Source organism: Macrosteles quadrilineatus, unplaced genomic scaffold, assembly GCF_028750875.1.
Source record: "Macrosteles quadrilineatus isolate MER2022 unplaced genomic scaffold, UCM_ALF_1.0 Scaffold_1__1_contigs__length_201487025, whole genome shotgun sequence".
NCBI classification, from domain to species: domain Eukaryota; kingdom Metazoa; phylum Arthropoda; class Insecta; order Hemiptera; family Cicadellidae; genus Macrosteles; species Macrosteles quadrilineatus.
This window is the reverse complement of record NW_026542594.1, coordinates 122,399,529-122,422,637: the sequence shown is the minus strand read 5'-3', so window position 1 is coordinate 122,422,637 and position 23,109 is coordinate 122,399,529. Positions and strand designations below refer to the sequence as shown.

General features: G+C 36.0%; 2 protein-coding genes across 13 annotated transcripts in view; one reads left to right on the top strand and one right to left on the bottom strand.

Annotated features, from left to right (window-relative positions):
* LOC128984115 (glutamate-gated chloride channel) overlaps positions 1–23,109 on the top strand; it is a 216,133-nt gene that overhangs the window by 72,023 nt on the left and 121,001 nt on the right. For 9 of the 12 annotated variants that reach the window (XM_054403462.1, XM_054403455.1, XM_054403414.1 and 6 more), the window contains exon 1: positions 8,331–8,407. The exons of the other annotated variants lie outside the window; for them this stretch is intronic. In XM_054403462.1, the coding sequence (XP_054259437.1) occupies positions 8,357–8,407 (51 nt within the window). In that variant the 5' untranslated portion in view covers positions 8,331–8,356. Of the gene's footprint in view, positions 1–8,330; positions 8,408–23,109 lie in introns of those variants that run through there. 12 annotated transcript variants of the gene reach the window in all.
* Positions 1–23,109, bottom strand: part of LOC128984186 (annexin B9-like) — a 281,946-nt gene that overhangs the window by 209,125 nt on the left and 49,712 nt on the right. The gene's annotated exons all lie outside the window — the stretch shown is intronic.

The window sequence follows — 23,109 nt, the reverse complement described above, 5'->3', positions numbered from 1 at the left end:
TGTTTCAGTATACAATCTACAACACGCTGCGTGCAAGTGTGTCAGTCTTTCAGTCAGGTTAGCTAGTCACAGTTGTAGACGTGGTGTTAAAGTATACAATCTACCACACGCTGCGTGCAAGTGTGTCAGTCATTCAGTCAGGTTAGCTAGTCACAGTTGTAGACGTGGTGTTAAAGTATACAATCTACAACTAGTACAGGTAAAATAGGGTTTTATAAACAACAAAATTTGTACATTTTTGAAATTTCACCTGTGAGTTACTAATAATATGAGAAATGAAGATCCGATGAGTCCCCAAAATTTTGGGCGTCCTAAGGCCCTTTTTGGGGCCCTTTTTGTTCTAAAGGGCCCTTGATCCTGAATAATTTTGTTTTTACGTTTAAGGTCGAGTGAGGTGTGGTTTTCGATGGTTTTAGTTATTTTAAATCGATTGGGACTAGTTTTAAGTGTATTAAACCACTCCATACAGGGTAATTCGAAATATTATTACTTTTTACGATATTTAAACATTTATTCATAAAGTAATAAAATTGGTTACCTCCATGCTCCATATAAAAGGGGATTATTGAAAATAATTGTAATTCTTTACTACGTAAGGGAAAAGGATCCCAAGGAGTAAGATATTAGATACCCCCGTCACAGCAAACCTGCAGACCTAGCGAATTTCCGTTTTACTTACTTGATTTTCAATTAAATCTAAAATAGCATTGCGTTTCACGATTACCTAGGTTTGCTGCTACAAGGAGGCTAATAAAGTGTGTTTATAGTAAAATATTAATAGCCTAGTATAAAACAAATAAATTTGACAAGTTTGATCAAGATATATCTATTAACAAACAAACAAAATCATGTTACACTATTCTACATAAGAATAACATGGGAATTTTAAATTTACAATTTTAGTATTTTTATCCGTAACCAATAACCATACAAAAACACTTTAATATAATAAATTATTTGTGTTTAAGCTATTTAAAATGTTCTAGAGAAAAATTGGGAAACTTTGTGTATTTAGGGTAAAGTAATTGAGAAAACTCAATTTTTACCCCATAAACCTCGTTCCCAATGTTCAGGACAAAAATGCTTGTACCGACAATGCCGCACTGATGTCTTAGTGCTGTCCTGGTCGTCATAACCATTAAAGACAACCTTACTTGTATTAATTGAAAATAATTTTCAGGAACTTAAGATACAAGTTGCAAACGTCAGTATGTATGAAAGGTGTTTTTGTTGCACCACATTGTTCGTGTTTTAATAATGGTGTTGCCTGTTCTGCAATATGCAAGGTTTGTAAAGGGGAATCCCACTTGAACACCAACTTGGACAAAATCAGTAAAGATGGACAAGTTGCTAAGAATAATAAAATTGTTAATGAGTCGTCTGAGAATAATTATTGTGATGATGAAATTGTAAAGAGATATACTACGGAAATTGTAAACAAATAGCTTTAGTTTAAGTAAATTTTTAGTTTAAGTCATTTTAATATGTAATGTGAGGATACAAATTCAATTGTTTTAATTTTTAATTAATGTAAAAAACCGTAAATAACTACTAAATACCTAAGAAAAATACATATCAATTTGAAATTGGTCTTAATAGATTTGCATAAAAAACACATTGAAAGATTATTCACACCACCTTAAAAGTTGAAATTTTTGCGTGGTAACCTATGTTATTATGTTATAGTGTAAAACTTAATCCATACCCTTTTACCCATCATATAACCTAACCCCCCCCCCCTTAAAGGGGATAACTTATCCCCCTTTAACTTCCCATATAGGAAATAAGCTATTACCGAAGGTCTTATGGTAAAACATAGACCCGAAACCGATTTACGTTTTCATTTCGATGCCCCCAGAAGCCTAAATCACATTCCACACAAAATAATATATATGTGTTTATATACATATATATAATAAATATATCCATGTTATATACGCGTCCGTAAACATGATAACTCGAGTAATTTTGGTTCAATTTTAACAAAACCGGCATAATCGGTCCATGGAACAGGGTTTTATGTGGTAAAAAATGGTAATCTTTGACCCTCAAAATACAAAGTTTCCCAATTTTCTCTAGAGCATTTTAAAGAGCTTAAAGAAAACAAATAATTTAGTATATTAACGTGTTTTGTAAGTGTATTGGTTACGAATGAAATTCAAAAATTGTAAACTTAAAATTCCATGTTATTCTTAAGGAGAATAGTGTAATATGATTTTGTTTGTTTGTTTATAGATATGTCTTAATAAAACTTGTCAAATTTATTTGTTCTATACTAGGCTATTAATATTTTACTATAAACACACTTTATTAGCCTCCTTGTAGCAGCAAACCTAAGTATTCATTAAACTCAATGCTATTTTAGATTTAATTGAAAATCGGGCAAATGAAAATTCGCTTAGTTTGCAGGTTTGCTGTGACGGGGGTATTTAAATATTTTCTCTTACTCCTTGTGATGCTTCCCTCTTATATAGTAAATAATTAAATTAATTAATTTTCAATAATCCTCTTTTATATAGACCATGGAGGTAATTAATTTTATTACTTTATGAATAAATCTTTAAATATCGTAAAAAGTATTTATATTTTGAAACACCCTGTATGGAGTGGTTTAATACACTTAAAACTAGTCCCAATCAATTCAAAATAGCTAAAACCATCGAACACCACACCTCACTCGACCATAAACGTAAAAATGAAATTATTCAGGAACATGGGCCCTTCGAAAAAAAGGGCCCCAAAAGGGCCTAAGGACGCCCAAAATTTTGGGGACTCATCGGATCTTCATTTCTCATATTATTAGTAACTTACGGGTAAAATATCATGAATGTACAAATTTTGTTGTTTATATGGAGTGTTTTTGTATTATTTTACCTGTACTAAACACGCTGCGTGCAAGTGTGTCAGTCATTCAGTCAGGTTAGCTAGTCACAGTTGTAGACGTGGTGTTGCAGTATACAATCTACAACTCGCTGCGTGCAAGTGTGTCAGTCATTCAGTCAGGTTAGCTAGTCACAGTTGTAGACGTGGTGTTGCAGTATACAATCTACAACACGCTACGTGCAAGTGTGTCAGTCATTCAGTCAGGTTAGCTAGTCACAGTTGTAGACGTGGTGTTGCAGTATACAATCTACAACACGCTGCGTGCCAGTGTGTCAGTCATTCAGTCAGGTTAGCTAGTCACAGTTGTAGACGTGGTGTTGCAGTATACAATCTACAACACGCTGCGTGCAAGTGTGTCAGTCATTCAGTCAGGTTAGCTAGTCACAGTTGTAGACGTGGTGTTGCAGTATACAATCTGCAACACGCTGCGTGCAAGTGTGTCAGTCTTTCAGTCAGGTTAGCTAGTCACAGTTGTAGACCTGGTGTTTCAGTATACAATCTACAACACGCTGCGTGCAAGTGTGTCAGTCATTCAGTCAGGTTAGCTAGTCACAGTTGTAGACGTGGTGTTGCAGTATACAATCTGCAACACGCTGCGTGCAAGTGTGTCAGTCTTTCAGTCAGGTTAGCTAGTCACAGTTGTAGACGTGGTGTTGCGGTATATAATCTACAACACGCTGCATGCAAGTGTGTCAGTCATTCAGTCAGGTTAGCTAGTCACAGTTTTAGACGTGGTGTTGCAGTATACAATCTACAACACGCTGCATGCAAGTGTGTCAGTCATTCAGTCAGGTTAGCTAGTAACAGTTGTAGACGCGGTGTTGCAGTATACAATCTACAACACGCTGCATGCAAGTGTGTCAGTCATTCAGTCAGGTTAGCTAGTCACAGTTGTAGACGTGGTGTTGCAGTATACAATCTACAACACGCTGCATGCAAGTGTGTCAGTCATTCAGTCAGGTTAGCTAGTCACAGTTGTAGACGTGGTGTTGCAGTATACAATCTACAACACGCTGCATGCAAGTGTGTCAGTCATTCAGTCAGGTTAGCTAGTCACAGTTGTAGACGTGGTGTTGCAGTATACAATCTACAATACGCTGCATGCAAGTGTGTCAGTCATTCAGTCAGGTTAGCTAGTCACAGTTGTAGACGTGGTGTTGCAGTATACAATCTACAACACGCTGCATGCAAGTGTGTCAGTCATTCAGTCAGGTTAGCTAGTCTAAGTTGTAGACGTGGTGTTGCAGTATACAATCTACATCACGCTGCGTGCAAGTGTGTCAGTCATTCAGTCAGGTTAGCTAGTCACAGTTGTAGACGTGGTGTTGCAGTATACAATCTACATCACGCTGCATGCAAGTGTGTCAGTCATTCAGTCAGGTTAGCTAGTCTAAGTTGTAGACGTGGTGTTGCAGTATACAATCTACATCACGCTGCGTGCAAGTGTGTCAGTCATTCAGTCAGGTTAGCTAGTCACAGTTGTAGACGTGGTGTTGCAGTATACAATCTACAACACGCTGCATGCAAGTGTGTCAGTCATTCAGTCAGGTTAGCTAGTCTAAGTTGTAGACGTGGTGTTGCAGTATACAATCTACATCACGCTGCGTGCAAGTGTGTCAGTCATTCAGTCAGGTTAGCTAGTCACAGTTGTAGACGTGGTGTTGCAGTATACAATCTACAACACGCTGCATGCAAGTGTGTCAGTCATTCAGTCAGGTTAGCTAGTCTAAGTTGTAGACGTGGTGTTGCAGTATACAATCTACATCACGCTGCGTGCAAGTGTGTCAGTCATTCAGTCAGGTTAGCTAGTCACAGTTGTAGACGTGGTGTTGCAGTATACAATCTACATCACGCTGCGTGCAAGTGTGTCAGTCACCGAGTCAGACACGTTAGCTAGCGCTAGTTTGCGTGCTGATGTTTTTCCTAATATTCCTGACTCCATCCAGCCCCAGTCTATTTACGGTCTTCATGTCGTGGAAACACCGTTCAATCCTTCACCCGACGACGTTGAAGAGTGAAACGCTCTTTGGGAACTTCCACTTTGAATTGCTCGTGCTGTACTACATCAAGCGAAAAACTATTTTATTCTATGTTTGGTTTTACATAAATTATTAGGTTTTTCGTGTTAATAGTCCGCATTTGCTGATATAACTTCTTAAAATGTTGTAAAAGTGCTGCAAGCAACGTGACAACCGCAATGTGTGTTTATCACTTTTAAAGTAGATCTTTGAATGTCAATGTAAATGAAAGTGTCTAAGATAACACATTCAAAACAATTATCTGTTTACCAGGCAAAGTAAATTTATAAATAAGTATTCAGAACAAAGAGATTGTTCATAGTCATAAATATTATGAATTTGTTGGAAAAATTATTAAATAAACAAATTCATAGCAAAAAATTAAAAAAAATCATTCTAAAAATGTGTAAAATGATTTAGAAAACGTATTTAATACATTTTCTATAAAACTGCCGCCTTGTTTCGCGAGAGTTGACTAGAATGTAAAAATTAACCTTGGCGTAACAATACAAGTTTGTAAAATTGTAGTATTCCAGAAGTTATAGAAATCATTAAATCAGTTAAACTAACATCTTTGTAAACATTAAACACCTCATTACAACAACTATAACAACGAAATTGCAATTAAAAATCAGTCGGAACTAATTAAGTATAAACATCGCATACCTACATCATACATCAAAGTAGGCATATTCTTTTTTATAAATTGCTGAATCTTCAGTTTTTAACACTAATGTTTGATGTTTAGTAATTTAATCTGTTCCAGTAATTATATATGAAGGTGTCCAAGAAATGCCAGGTCTCAGAGTCTACAGTTTTGAGTGGATTGGCGATTAAACGAGCAACAGACCGATTAACTCTCGCGTGACCAATTACACGCGCATTTATTCAAATCAGATCTTGTTCTCTCGTGTTGTGTCCGATGCATGTACAGACTTAGTTCCTTTTTATGCATTGACTCAGCAGTATTGTAAATGGTGTGCCAATCTTTTTATATGACACAAATTTTAAACGATAATTTTTGAAATCCGAAGATTTTTTATGTATCCCTATAAATTGTTTTAACCAAAATATAATACTCATAAAAAAATTGAACTTCGTCACGTTCACGGACGTATATATATATATATCAATTTGAAAGAATGGTGTTTTTGACATCAACATGAAAAAGTAAATCGGTCCCGGGCATTGGTCCTACCGTGCCACCTACGCTATTACTACTTCCCTTTAGAAAAATTCGCTAAAAGACTTGTAACATGTGTTTATACAAGCCATTCACAGTATACTAACAAATTACAATATACAGTACAAAGGGAAAACACCAGTTGTTACTATTGAGCAAAGATTACACTGAAGATTACTCGATATGGGGGGAAATATTTTCGATCAAATACTGATTATTTTACTTGGCTTTTTCCTACCAAAACTTAATCCCTGAAGTACTGAAGCAATTGTTTGCAAAATTTGGTTTAGTAGTGAAAGAAGTATTTTACATTAGTTTCAATCAGCAGTTTTATTTTAAACAAACTGGCAAAACATTTTTACGGAAGTATATTGTAAACGAGTGATTTTTACTTTCGACTGTGAAATAAATTAATGTGGTGTGGATTACCAGGTAAAAATTGCCATCATAATATAAATTGAAATTCTAGTGAAACTTAAATATCAAAGAAAAACAAATTTGCTAATAAGAACATAAGTTTCCTTTATATTGCCATTAAAATATTAATAACTATACCGAACCATGGCTCGGTCCCCCGGTACTTTTTTAATCAATCATTGAAATGGGGACGCCACCTTATGTGCTTAGTTTAACCCAAATATAAGTGAAGGAAAAGTGAAATATAGTAGCTTTTTTGCTGACTAAGATCAGCTTTTTCATTAGCTAGAATAATTTATTTCAAGCTCAAGTTCAGGAATAAAATGCAATATCACTGTGCCATCATAGGTAAAAGTCTTGTGACCTTAGCAGATGCACTACCAGTGTGCCACCATCGGTTGATACAGGTCTTGTGGCAGTATCAGAAGATCGGTGCACCATTTAGTTGGTACAGGTCTTGTGGCAGTATCAGAAGATACAATATCGCGGTGCCATCATCAGTTGATACAGGTCTTGTGACGGTATCAGAAGATCGGTGCGCCATTTAGATGGTACAGGTCTTGTGGTAGTATCAGAAGATATAATATCGTGGTGCAATCGTCAGTTGGTACAGGTCTTGTGGCAGTATCAGCAGATACAATATCGGTGTGCCATCATCAGTTCTTACAGGTATTGTGGCAGTATCAGAAGATGCAATCGTGGTGCCATCATCAGTTGGTATAGGTTTTGTGGCAGTATCAGAAGATGCAATATCGTGGTGCCATCATCAGTTGGTACAGGTCTTGTGGCAGGACCAGCAGATACAATATCGTGGTGCCATCATCAGTTGGTATAGGTTTTGTGGCAGTATCAGAAGATGCAATATCGTGGTGCCATCATCAGTTGGTATAGGTTTTGTGGCAGTATCAGAAGATGCAATATCGTGGTGCCATCATCAGTTGGTATAGGTTTTGTGGCAGTATCAGAAGATGCAATATCGTGGTGCCATCATCAGTTGGTATAGGTTTTGTGGCAGTATCAGCAGATGCAATATCGTGGTGCCATCATCAGTTGGTATAGGTTTTGTGGCAGTATCAGCAGATGCAATACCGTGGTGCCATCATCAGTTGGTATAGGTTTTGTGGCAGTATCAGAAGATGCAATATCGTGGTGCCATCATCAGTTGGTATAGGTTTTGTGGCAGTATCAGAAGATGCAATATCGTGGTGCCATCATCAGTTGGTATAGGTTTTGTGGCAGTATCAGCAGATGCAATATCGTGGTGCCATCATCAGTTGGTATAGGTTTTGTGGCAGTATCAGCAGATGCAATATCGTGGTGCCATCATCAGTTGGTATAGGTTTTGTGGCAGTATCAGAAGATGCAATATCGTGGTGCCATCATCAGTTGGTATAGGTTTTGTGGCAGTATCAGCAGATGCAATATCGCGGTGCCATCATCAGTTCTTACAGGTATTGTGGCAGTATCAGAAGATACAATATCGTGGTGCCATCATCAGTTGGTATAGGTTTTATGGCAGTATCAGCATATACAATATCGTGGTGCCATTATCAGTTGGTATAGGTTTTGTGGCAGTATCAGCAGATGCAATATCGCGGTGCCATCATCAGTTCTTACAGGTATTGTGGCAGTATCAGAAGATACAATATCGTGGTGCCATCATCAGTTGGTATAGGTTGTGTGGCAGTATCAGAAGATATCAAATCGCAGTGCCATTATTTATTGGAAGATTTCGCGTGTTTGTTAGATATAGGTCCCACCCCTGTTCTGGTCTTGTGGCAATGGTATGTACAGTAGATGTGCCAGGAGAAGCGAGATCGGCGCGCCGACGCGCCGCGTCTTCAGTTAGTTGTGAATGTGTGGTAGTTGTAGTGGTCGTTTGTGCTGCCTGCTACTGCTGAACAATGTGAGTATGCGAGGGAGCTACTTGATATTCATCTGGAATATTTAGTATGTTGGTTGATCATATTTGATACAATAATGTTTTAAAACGCTAAATAAATTAATAGCAAATTACTTATCATTTAACTCTTCGTTATTTAATATTTTACTTTATATTAGGCCTACTATAAAAAATTACTAATTGTTGTCCATGTCATATTGATATGAATCGTTTGAAAACCATATTAAATTAACCACATAATGATAATTCACTTGGTCCAGATAAAAAGTTTTTGATATTTATACGGTTTCTCGGTAAGATATGAAAAATAAATTTTGATTTAAAGTTAATGAATTATAAGACGAGTGTCTATTTAAATGTGTTTTTTTTTTTTTAACAACGTCCATCTAAACTATAGGCCTACCTCACAAATTCTTCTTCTTTTTAGTTCATAATATCGGTTTACTCTTTATGGAGAAAATGATTGATATATTATTAAGTAATTCTTTAATAATAAACTAAAGCTTCAATTAATGAATTGTGTAATCAGCTAGCCAAATGTTTAAACTTGCCAATTGCGCTACACGACGCACTGCTGTAAAAGAAAAAAGATTAATGGTATTTTTTTAAGTCACATTGATCATCATATAGTTTAAAATGTCATCAATCTCAAACTGACAAATCTAGAACCAAGTATCTAGCTAAGCTGGATGAAATACATTTTTATCATTTAAACAACTATAATACCAATTTTTTGCTTCCACATTATTATCACCCAATAAAACTTCAAAGCAGTAAGGTTATATAAAGACCAGGTTTTGTACGGAAAATACTATGCAAGTATTCTTTCCCCTGTTCAATTAGTACCGCACGATCTATCAGTAATGTAGTAAAGTAATCAGTAATTCATGTTACTTAAACTCAAACAAACTTCGAAATTGAATTGCCCAAATTTTGTATATTTTATAGGGTACATTTAAATTAGGGTTTTAAACAACTTTTTTATAATAAGAAAAATTATTACAATTTCAGTACCAGTGTAGGTTAATGGGTTTTATCTATTTCATCCCGTGAATGGTTGCATTTGTGATAGAGGTTAGTGTATAAACTAATCAAATACAACAACTGTATGGCGTATGTATATTTTTTTGTTTATATCTGAGAAAAATAAACAATGTATACGATTGACAATATGGTCAGAATTTTATATAATGACAAAGTGAATAGTTTTACAACCTCCACTGCTCCACTGTGGACACCAACAATAGCCAGCGTTTCCACTAATGGGCAAACAGAACATCAATTATTAATCCTTCGATCACCGGTCTATTGGCGTCTACTCTCTGTTCTGCCATGTTTTCATTCACAATCAATCGTTACGTATATTGTTGGTTCGATTGCCTAGTTTCATTGTTATCCGCGGGTTTCCGGTTATAGCCATAGTACAGTAGGCACCCGACAATAGACTTCTCTATATTTTCACCCTACACTGTAATACTGTAAATAAAACATATGATTGGAATTTCTTCCATTTGTTTTGATTTTCTGTTTATGTTTAGTTGTTATTTCGTTACCAGCATGGCATCCCATAAGGCACATGTTAATTTTTTATAATTTTTAATTCATTTTTTGTGCTTATTTTGAGTCTATTTTAATTTATATAGAGATTCTGCACATCTACAGGAAAATATCTTTGATCTTTCTAACAATATGCGTAGATTTTCCCTGCGATGTACTCGAGCTGAGAAAAAAGGTTTTAAAGAAACATGCTTGCCTATTAATATGTTATAGATAGATTGTAACTGAAGAATCTGCTGGTGTTTGTCAGTTTCACCAAAGCTTTAGCGTCATTTATTCTACACTCAATAGTCATTTGTGTAACTAGTCTGAAAAGTGGCACTTTGCACTCTCGTTACACATGATATTTTTCCTTCAGTTACTATAAAGCATAAAATAATTAGTCTGTCAAACACTATACAACACGTTTTTAGGTTTGGCTAAATCATGGTTAAATCCAAGATTTGAAAAATATAGGAAACGCTGCACCATCTGATCGTAGTTGTAGTATCTTTAAGAGTTGCCAACTTATTTTCAAGCGTATGCGTATTACGTGCCAAATAAAAGCATACTGTGTTGTGTTGTTTGTAGTTGGAATACTGGTGTAGGAAAATTAACATATCGTTGCCATGAACTGAGCAGGCACAGGTCGTACTCTGTTAAAAGACACTTCAACCTTACCTTACAACGAAAGTAGGTAGTCGTAATTTACAGATTAGTTAATTTATTAGAAAACAACAATAGTTTCAGTAACCAACAAGGTAGTCACCAAATCATTTTAATATTGAAAGCAGTCTGTTTGATTGAGCGAGCTGTCACGAGTGATAAATGAAGTGTAACGCTGCATTTAATCTGTTCTTGAATAAACAAAATTAGGCACAACAGCATCGATGTATTGAAGGATCGATGGACAGGACACGCTACTGTGTGCAATGGTGTGTGTGTTTCGTTGCTATATAGTAGTTCTACATATACTCAGGGATCTACATACACTCATCACCATTGAATATAACTGAATAAAGGAAAATGTAATGCAACGTAAAATAATGGTAAAATGCATATAGCACGCGAATTCTGCTTCTCGGCTCCCATACACGTACAGACTTTCAGTCATTAAATGTACTATTGTAACACGTAGAGCTGAGTGCCCATATACAACTATTTTATGGTTAAATTTCATAGCTGAGATAATATTTTTATTTTTTGATCTACTTTAACTAGCTGTTACCCATGAGCTTCACCCCGTTTGACTTCATAAGTATTAATAAAATAAAATAATTATTAATAATACCCCCGCCACAGCAAACCTGCAGACTAACTAAGCAAATTTCAACTTGTCTGATTTAATAGCAAATCAAATAAGTTCAGTTGATGTATTTTTAGCATTAGGTTTATGGAAAATCCCTTTAGAAAGGAATTACGACCTTAAAGGGCAATTTATGAAATAATGGATAGTTTTGCGCAAGGTTTCTCGTCATGGCAAACATTTTAAGTAGCCTATATGGTTTATGGGGGTGTGACTTGTAGTTTTCTAAAAAGTTCATGGGTACTTTGGGATTCATACATGGATTTAGAACGTAAATTTGCGTGAATATTACTTACCTACCCAGGTTCATTCGCATATTAGTTTGGCTATTTTAATTCCTATAATTTTTCCACTTATCAAATTCTGAAAGGTACGATAATATTTTTGATTTAGTGAAACACCTATTAACTATTAACTTGATCTATTTCAGTACTTAATCTGAATGGATTGTAGCCATATTTGAATTCCCTACAGGTGTTTCTGGTTTATCCAAGAGCCCTCCAAGCTTGTTACTGTATATGCATTGGAAAACCGCCTTTGCCATGCATAAAAACGTATCATTACAGTATCTACGTCTATAATACAACGAAGTGGAACGAATTATGTTTACCAATTATTAATCTTAACCTATAATTACTTTTAGGTGCTTGCTAAAGAGGGTTGTCTATTATTTAGATCTCGTTTGAATTATTTTAATTTAAAAATGCATCGTGAAAGAATCCACCATAGAATGGTGAAAGTGATTTAGCATACGATATATGTTGCTCCAATGATAATGATAATGGGAATTAGTTAATTAAATGTAGGTATACCTCGTATAAAAACAACTCAGTAGCCTATGTCGTAAAATTGTGTTCTTCGCTTGGTGAGTGCATGAAAGTACTGTACACCTAATATTGCATGCCATAAGAAGAGATGTTTGTTCGTTAACATTTTGTTCGTTATTTCTTTTTTAAGTAATTCGTCATTCCAAAAACACCATTTATGTCTCATATGAAAGTACCCTGTTTGTCATCAACGTGACACAATACCGCTCATGTAGATGTCCTGCTCTACAACATTGTTCACCATATAATTTGCTGGAATCAAATGAGTGGAAATGATTCTCAGAGTGGCACAAGTAATGCATTGGTATTATGGCTATAGTGTCACTGTCACTTTACAGGTTGGATATTTTTATTGGTAAACTATTTCTTATCAGCTATGAGTGGTGGTTTCATATTTTTAAATACACCTACAAATCATGTACAACGAGAAATAACTTGAATAGGAATACGATTGGACAAACCGAGCACTCATGCCGCATACTAAGGAGCTTAGTGCAATCCTCCATCAAAGGTAGGCAACTCGCGTAAGTCGCTGTGGGCTTGGTATCTTAACCGCAATACAAAATACGAATAAATACTGTCAATTCAAGACGAATGGTTGATTTACTGAATAAGCGTACAGAACATATAATATGAACTTTGTACATATGGCTGATGTATTAGGTTTGTTATATCCTCCTAATTTTAGGCAGTACGGGGTGGGGGACTATGGATTTGTTCATGAATCTAGCAGACCCAGTTTCTTTTGCCAGCTAATCCGCAAATGTTATTCACACTTTTGATTAACTCGATCTATTTCCAGTACTTAATCTGAATGGATTGTAGCCATATTTGTATCCCCCACAGGTGTTTCTGGTTTATCCAAGAACCCTCCAAGCTTGTTACTGTATATATATTGGAAAACCATGAAAAATGAATATTTTTTAAAGCAATTTTAAATTATAAATGTAGTAACTGTATTAAGGACTATAAATATAGTTGAATTGATAGCTAAAAGCAACATAGCTAAATGTGAGCGACAACATATGCTTAGTGAGCGACAACATATGCTTAGTGAGCGACAACATATGCTTAGTAATGTATTGAGAAAGACAAGTCATGTACATCACGGTGTGATAAGAAGCGACTCAGCGTTATCTAGGCCCATCTCCAACCATCCTATAACCCAAGTAACCAAGGCCCTTTCATACAAATTTATATGGATCCTGCATATCTCTTATCTAGAGTGGTAGTTTGCGTTTAAGACAAAGTTAATTGCATTGTTCGAGTTTGCACAATTGATAAGGTACCCGCAGGGCACTCGGAATAGGTTGAATAGTTGTATTTATTCGGAATAGTTTTATTTCGAGATTATTGGTTTATTTGGTATTATGTAGGCCTATAGTTGGCATAATACTTAGGTAACACATTTAGGTAGATAAAGAGAAATTTGTGTGTTTTATCCCAATACTAATTTTAAATAATTTTACTTTACCATATAAATTTACAAAACTAAATTACTGTATTATCTATATCATCATACTGTTCTTTATTATACTGGCAGTTTTCTCTCTGCAACGTGTGTGTAGTGTGGATCTTTATAGGACAACTACACGTCTGACCTATTTCCTCTGACCTATTGAATAGCAACAAAATAAAAGCTTGGCGTTCCTTCAAAATATTTTGCTGAACCTATAACTGCACACTTCTACCAATATGTGGTAAATTATATAACTTATGACTTATATAAGCGTAGCGAAATTATTTTGATTTGTAGGTACTCGACACGACACACTTGCACGTTGAGGGAGGAGCCACGGCGTACTGGAGTGGTGATAAACCTTGATCCGCAATGCCGAACTCAAGTGTATGTTTATGGTCCTTTGTCACGCTTGGGAGACAGAGATGGATACAATCCCACAGTGGCAATACTGAATAGATATCAGACTATCCAATGACTGACGGAGTGAAACGACACACTTGCACGTTGAGGTAGGAGCCACGGCGTACTGGAGTGGTGATAAACCTTGATCCGCAATGCCGAACTCAAGTGTATGTTTATGGTCCTTTGTCACGCTTGGGAGACAGAGATGGATACAATCCCACAGTGGCAATACTGAATAGATATCAGACTATCCAATGACTGACGGAGTGAAACGACACACTTGCACGTTGAGGTAGGAGCCACGGCGTACTGGAGTGGTGATAAACCTTGATCCGCAATGCCGAACTCAAGTGTATGTTTATGGTCCTTTGTCACGCTTGGGAGACAGAGATGGATACAATCCCACAGTGGCAATACTGAATAGATATCAGACTATCCAATGGCTGACGGAGTGACACGACACACTTGCACGTTGAGGTAGGAGCCACGGCGTACTAGAGTGGTGATAAACCTTGATCCGCAATGCCGAACTCAAGTGTATGTTTATGGTCCTTTGACACGCTTGGGAGACAGAGATGGATACAATCCCACAGTGGCAATACTGAATAGATATCAGACTATCCAATGACTGACGGAGTGGCACGACACACTTGCACGTTGAGGTAGGAGCCACGGCGTACTGGAGTGGTGATAAACCTTGATCCGCAATGCCGAACTCAAGTGTATGTTTATGGTCCTTTGACACGCTTGGGAGACAGAGATGGATACAATCCCACAGTGGCAATACTGAATAGATATCAGACTATCCAATGACTGACGGAGTGACACGACACACTTGCACGTTGAGGTAGGAGCCACGGCGTACTGGAGTGGTGATAAACCTTGATCCGCAATGCCGAACTCAAGTGTATGTTTATGGTCCTTTGACACGCTTGGGAGACAGAGATGGATACAATCCCACAGTGGCAATACTGAATAGATATCAGACTATCCAATGACTGACGGAGTGACACGACACACTTGCACGTTGAGGGAGGAGCCACGGCGTACTGGAGTGGTGATAAACCTTGATCCGCAATGCCGAACTCAAGTGTATGTTTATGGTCCTTTGACACGCTTGGGAGACAGAGATGGATACAATCCCACAGTGGCAATACTGAATAGATATCAGACTATCCAATGACTGACGGAGTGACACGACACACTTGCACGTTGAGGTAGGAGCCACGGCGTACTGGAGTGGTGATAAACCTTGATCCGCAATGCCGAACTCAAGTGTATGTTTATGGTCCTTTGACACGCTTGGGAGACAGAGATGGATACAATCCCACAGTGGCAATACTGAATAGATATCAGACTATCCAATGACTGACGGAGTGGCACGCCACACTTGCACGTTGAGGTAGGAGCCACGGCGTACTGGAGTGGTGATAAACCTTGATCCGCAATGCCGAACTCAAGTGTATGTTTATGGTCCTTTGACACGCTTGGGAGACAGAGATGGATACAATCCCACAGTGGCAATACTGAATAGATATCAGACTATCCAATGACTGACGGAGTGGCACGCCACAATCGAGACTGCGGCAAAACAAAGTAATATTTTATTCATTCTATTCCCGATCATTTGGTTTGATCTGCATACATCTGTTCTCGCGTGAACAATGTTTCTACTGAACACTAAACGGCGATGTTTACCGCATAAAGGTTACTTGGTTGAACAAACGATCTCGTGACTGAATTGATTCGAGTGTCAATCTAAGGGGCAATTAGTGGGATACAGAAGAAGGCTTCTTTGATTTGGAATCCGTTTAGTTTACACATCTTTCAGTTTCTCCTAGCCAATGACAGTGAAGATAACCAAAGTACCAGTCTCTCAAACCGTCAGTTTTTACAAGCCAAAAGTGCTCGGCTTGGCGGGCCATTATCGTAACAGACAAAGCACATTACTGAGTCACTACCGGTGTTAAGGCCCAATTAATATTCCCCTTCAATGATATATAATCAACCCCTGACCCCAATACACATTTGTATACATATACAAACACAAACACACACAAGAAGAAAGAAGTCTGTCACACATATAGCCTACAATAGAAGAAAGAATTAAAACTGTTTTGAATATATGATGACAGGAACAAAACACCAATTGAAAGAGTTACACTAATGGGTTTCGTTTAATGAAGAAGTGAAATGAAGTAAGTGTTTAAGATAAAACTTTCAAACATTTACATTAATCAACAATACTTTATTTAAATTCAACTCATCAAAACCCCGGTACTGACCGACTGTCGGCGAAAATTATGGTTAAAACAATGTCCAGAAAAACGAAAAACTACTTATTGTTATATAGTTTAGAGGGTTTAAGCACGTTTAAGTTTCTATTCTATTTGGTTTGAGCTTCCTCGGATTAGATCATACCTCTTTTAACGTATACTATTCTTTCACTCACTGCGTAGACTACGCAATGACAAACAACATCGAAACAATAAACAGTACCAACAGGAAAAAACTGTTCTGTAAACGATCACGAGACCAAAACGATGGTGAAGCTTTTTCTTGTTTTTTATATTTTATATATTTGAAATATAAAAACAAGAAAAAGAATAGATATTTATAATTACAGCAGTTCAAGCACAGCAGCTTCTTATTAAACACATATAAACTCACGAAACCTTCGTCTATTAAACACATATAAACACACGAAACCTTCGTCTATTAAACACATATAAACACACGAAACCTTCGTCTATTAAACACATATAAACACACGAAACCTTCGTCTATTAAACACATATAAACACACGAAACCTTCGTCTATTAAACACATATAAACACACGAAACCTTCGTCTATTAAACACATATAAACTCACGAAACCTTCGTCTATTAAACACATATAAACACACGAAACCTTCGTCTATTAAACACATATAAACTCACGAAACCTTCGTCTATTAAACACATATAAACTCACGAAACCTTCGTCTATTAAACACATATAAACACACGAAACCTTCGTCTATTAAACACATATAAACACACGAAACCTTCGTCTATTAAACACATATAAACTCACGAAACCTTCGTCTATTAAACACATATAAACACACGAAACCTTCGTCTACTAAACACATATAAACACACGAAACCTTCGTCTATTAAACACATATAAACTCACGAAACCTTCGTCTATTAAACACATATAAACACACGAAACCTTCGTCTATTAAACACATATAAACTCACGAAACCTTCGTCTATTAAACACATATAAACTCACGAAACCTTCGTCTATTAAACACATATAAACTCAAGAAACCTTCGTCTATTAAACACATATAAACACACGAAACCTTCGTCTATTAAACACATATAAACACACGAAACCTTCGTCTATTAAACACATATAAACTCACGAAACCTTCGTCTATTAAACACATATAAACTCACGAAACCTTCGTCTATTAAACACATATAAACTCACGAAACCTTCGTCTATTAAACACATATAAACTCACGAAACCTTCGTCTATTAAACACATATAAACACACGAAACCTTCGTCTATTAAACACATATAAACACACGAAACCTTCGTCTATTAAACACATATAAACTCACGAAACCTTCGTCTATTAAACACATATAAACACACGAAACCTTCGTCTATTAAACACATATAAACTCACGAAACCTTCGTCTATTAAACACATATAAACTCACGAAACCTTCGTCTATTAAACACATATAAACACACGAAACCTTCGTCTATTAAACACATATAAACACACGAAACCTTCGTCTATTAAACACATATAAACACACGAAACCTTCGTCTATTAAACACATATAAACACACGAAACCTTCGTCTATTAAACACATATAAACTCACGAAACCTTCGTCTATTAAACACATATAAACACACGAAACCTTCGTCTACTAAACACATATAAACACACGAAACCTTCGTCTATTAAACACATATAAACTCACGAAACCTTCGTCTATTAAACACATATAAACACACGAAACCTTCGTCTATTAAACACATATAAACTCACGAAACCTTCGTCTATTAAACACATATAAACTCACGAAACCTTCGTCTATTAAACACATATAAACTCAAGAAACCTTCGTCTATTAAACACATATAAACACACGAAACCTTCGTCTATTAAACACATATAAACACACGAAACCTTCGTCTATTAAACACATATAAACTCACGAAACCTTCGTCTATTAAACACATATAAACTCACGAAACCTTCGTCTATTAAACACATATAAACTCACGAAACCTTCGTCTATTAAACACATATAAACTCACGAAACCTTCGTCTATTAAACACATATAAACACACGAAACCTTAGTCTATTAAACACATATAAACACACGAAACCTTCGTCTATTAAACACATATAAACTCACGAAACCTTCGTCTATTAAACACATATAAACACACGAAACCTTCGTCTATTAAACACATATAAACACACGAAACCTTCGTCTATTAAACACATATAAACACACGAAACCTTCGTCTATTAAACACATATAAACACACGAAACCTTCGTCTATTAAACACATATAAACTCACGAAACCTTCGTCTATTAAACACATATAAACACACGAAACCTTCGTCTATTAAACACATATAAACTCACGAAACCTTCGTCTATTAAACACATATAAACTCACGAAACCTTCGTCTATTAAACACATATAAACTCACGAAACCTTCGTCTATTAAACACAGATAAACACACGAAACCTTCGTCTATTAAACACATATAAACACACGAAACCTTCGTCTATAAACACATATAAACACACGAAACCTTCGTCTATTAAACACATATAAACTCACGAAACCTTCGTCTATTAAATACATATAAACACACGAAACCTTCGTCTATTAAACACATATAAACACACGAAACCTTCGTCTATTAAACTCATATAAACACACGAAACCTTCGTCTATTAAACACATATAAACTCACGAAACCTTCGTCTATTAAACACATAAACACACGAAACCTTCGTCTATTAATCACATATAAATTCACGAAACCTTCGTCTATTAAATACATACAGTATGAACTCACGAAACCTTCGTCTATTAAACAAATATAAACTCATGAAACCTTCGTCTATTAAACACATATAAACTCATGAAACCTTCGTATATTAAACACATATAAACACACGAAACCTTCGTCTAATAAAATCATATACATAATGGTATTTAAATTTTAGATACTTATACCATTGACAATAAAATGCTTATACACATAACAAAATATAATAATGGATCGGCTAAAATAAAAAAATATATGTAACCAAAGATTACAATGTAGCTAATCCTTGTTGAGAAATTGCTTTTATTTATCAACTACTATTTGACTCCACTTTAAAATTAAAATTAAATATTCTGATAACTTGTGTGACTTTCATTAGCGCAACAATAAGAGAAGTCTGGAGTCAACATTTGTTGAGAGTCCTGTTGGCGTAAGTCGCTCAGGTTCCAAATTAGTTTTGATGTTTTGGTTACGTTACTTTACCAGAGTTAACTTAGAAACTCATGGTGGAAGGAAAAAACATAGGTGTGCTATTCCCGTAAATTCTGACGTCACTTGGATTGCAAACAAAAGATCACCTGATTGTAACTGTCATTTTGGTATGTGTTTGTTTTGATTTGATTGTTATTGTTTTTGTAATGTTTTCAAAATAGTGGAATGGCGATTTGTGCATTTTCCGGTTGTAAAAATTACTATCGCAAAACTAAAGACTCCCAAATAAAATAGTATAGATTTACAGAAAATGATTATCTAAAACGACAGTGGTTACGATCGTGTGGTCGGTTTGGCATTAATGTGAAAAACGCACGGGTCTGTTCGGAACATTTCGTAACACCTTTAAAATTCGTAACCGCGTTTTAAGAAATCGGATAACAACTTAAAATGTAATGATCGACAAACCCTTTCTAAAACTGAACTGAACAACGTTAAACTTTCATTTTATTGTATAAGTGACTGTTAAAAGTATCGAATTCAATATATTGTGGTTATAAAAGTGAACAACCTCTCATTAAAATAGAGTTCATTTTAGTCGGTAAAGGTTTAATTAAAAATTAGGTTTATTGTTATAATTGAACTAGGATACAATACATAAGACAAAATACCCTAAGTCATGGCATAAAAAAACAAACAAGACATTGCAGTACTGTACAGTGTGTGATAGTTGTAGGCCTACAATAAAGACAGTGTTCAATAGTTACTAATTAGCCTAGTTATGATTGTTAAATTTCTAACTCTATGACTTTTTAAATATTTAACATTGAAAATTACAAACATTGGAATAAATATCAAACAAACTTTTAAACACTCATTAAAACTTTTTGTTTTCTTACAGGCTCGTCTACCTTTTTAACTTCTTTAACTTATTTGTCATTTTTTTCCTTCCTTCCTCAAATGCAGCATTAGAGTTTGTGTTGAGGTGCTTTATTCGTATATAAGTTCTAACTTGTATCAGTCGTAACGCCGCTTCATCGGGGATATTTGGATACAATTCTTTGGTTTTAATCACTTTATCAAACACTTTGTTTATTATACCACGCTCTTTGCAAACACATTCACCATGAATTTCATTGAATGCATTTTCAATCTGTCTGGCAAAGCCTAAGAAATCGTCTGAAGGGACGCTTAACCCCCCTTTGGAAACAGTCTCGATCCACTGCTGAGATGTTTCTGGATCAACGCTCAATATGTGGCTTGAGGGTGTTCCCAGGTGGGGATATTTTTTCTTCAACTTAAATGCGACATAACCAGCCACATATCGCAGTCCTTCGTCCCCTATGATGTCTGCTGGTTTTGACTCTGGAGGTATTATGAATGACAGATCTAGAGACAAATCTTCTTCGTCATCGTCCATATCGTCATCTGGAGGCGTTGTAAGCACAGTGCCTAAAATCTTTGCGCTTTGGCAGAACTCCATTTCAACTCCTTCGCAAGCTGTAGGTACATATGTTTCAAAGGTTGAAACCAAGCACGTTTCATCATCCGGTTGGACATTTCCTTTCACAGCAAAGGCTGTAGAGGAATGTTTGCCTAGGATATACCATCGTAATCTATACGAGAACTGCATTGGATCTGGGTGGTCATACGCCCTACCCATACTTCTTATGTAGGAGAAGAAGTTTTCCAAGACATCTTGGTTCAGTTTTGATGTAATTATAAATTTAGTTTTATATCTTTTGTGTAGATCATCAAACATATCTTTGAGTGATTTATTCGTGATTAGAATTCCTTTTTGGAATGGCAGTAAGGATTTCTTTCCAAATACTAATATGGTTGAAATGAACTGAGACATATTATCCAATATGTTAGTCTGTTTCTCGATCTGAACACCAAATGCACATTTCTCAGGAATCTTGTGATTTGGTATTTGGGAATTAAGTACATCAAACCAATCATTAAATAACCCAATCATTTCAGAAGTGAGCTTCCAGTTAGGATCCGTCAATAGACCTTTTTCTCCTAAGAATTCCACAGCCTTAGAGGTACAGTTTGACATTAGTTGGGCAGCCAGTTTGACGTTTTGTTTATTTTTGACATGTATGTGGTCACTTTTCAGCTTGAAAGCAACTTTTAAGTCGGAATCTTGAAGCTCCATAATTTCTTCAAGACACTTAGAGGTTATGTGAGTTCCGTCAACAGTAATGAACCCTTTGTTCAAAAAGTGATTTCTAGCCAGTTTCAAGAGGTGTGGAGCGTCACCAAAAACGTAAATGTTTCTTGATTTGTCGAAAGGATTTGGAAAATAAGTTTTATTTGTAGTTATTCCTAATGAATTCCAAACTGCTCGGTTTTCACCGCCCAAATCGCACGTTACCGGTACTGATACAATTTTGTATCCAGTCTTTTCAACTGAAGTGATTATCTCATTTAGAGTTCCAAGCGTCATTGGTTTGTCAAACTCGTAGTAAACAGGTTGCTTCCACTTTCCTGTTAGTCCTCTGATAAATGCGACTTGCACTTGCTCATGAGGACCAACAATCTGTTCATTTATTTTATCGAAACCCATTCGACCACTCACACTCATTTCGTCAAATGAAAGACATGTGAGTTTTTGAAATTCGGTCATTGTCTTAGCATATTGTTCAAGGACCAGTAACACATGTCTCATTATTCCTGGCAAACATTCAAATTTGGAGGCCCATTTTCTGAGAGTGCTCAAAGCAGGAAGAGGGTAATTTAATTTGCTTCGCATGTAGCGGTAAGCTTTTGCACTTATCGATCTGAGGCTGATGGCGCAAGCAATGTCCTCGTTTGACCAACGGACCCGTTTTTTCGGATTTAATAAAACTTTTATTTGTCCTGGTGTAAAGACTTTGGACAACACAGCAGTTAATTTCTCATCTTTATGTTTACACTGAGCATTTAGTTCTTTCATTTCTTCGTACAAAGAAGATTTTTCTAAAACTGTTTTACAAACTAAAGATTTCATTTCTTGTTTTAGTTTTTCGTTTTCGTTTTCTAGGTGTTCAATTTTTTGTGACATTAATCTCAATTTTTCTTGCAAATCTTCAATTTCGTTAGGTAAAGTTTGGTGTTGGATTTCAATATCATTTGATGACGATTCTTCTGTTGTTTGTGAGGTTGCCAAAGTGTTCTTCGTTTCCAAAGTGCCATTTTCGTTTGATTGTTGGATCTTCAAAGTTGGAATTGCATCTTTTTTTAGGTTCCTAAAATTGGTTGGTTTATAATTTAGAATTTTGAATTTTAAAGGTGTTACGAAATTGTCCTCAGTAAAATGTTCCGAACAGACCCGTGCGTTTTTCACATTAATGCCAACCCGACCACACGATCGTAACCACTGTCGTTTTAGATAATCATTTTCTGGAAATCTATAATATTTTATTTGGGAGTCTTTAGTTTTGCGATAGTAATTTTTACAACCGGCAACTGCACAAAACGCCATTCCACTATTTTGAAAACATTACAAAAACAATAACAACCAAATCAAAACAAATACATAGCCTATACTAATTTGACAGTTACAATCAGGTGACCGTTTGTTTGCAATCCGAGTGACGTCAGAATTGACGGGAATAGCACACCTATGTTTTTTCCTTCCACCATGTTAGAAACTTGTCCTC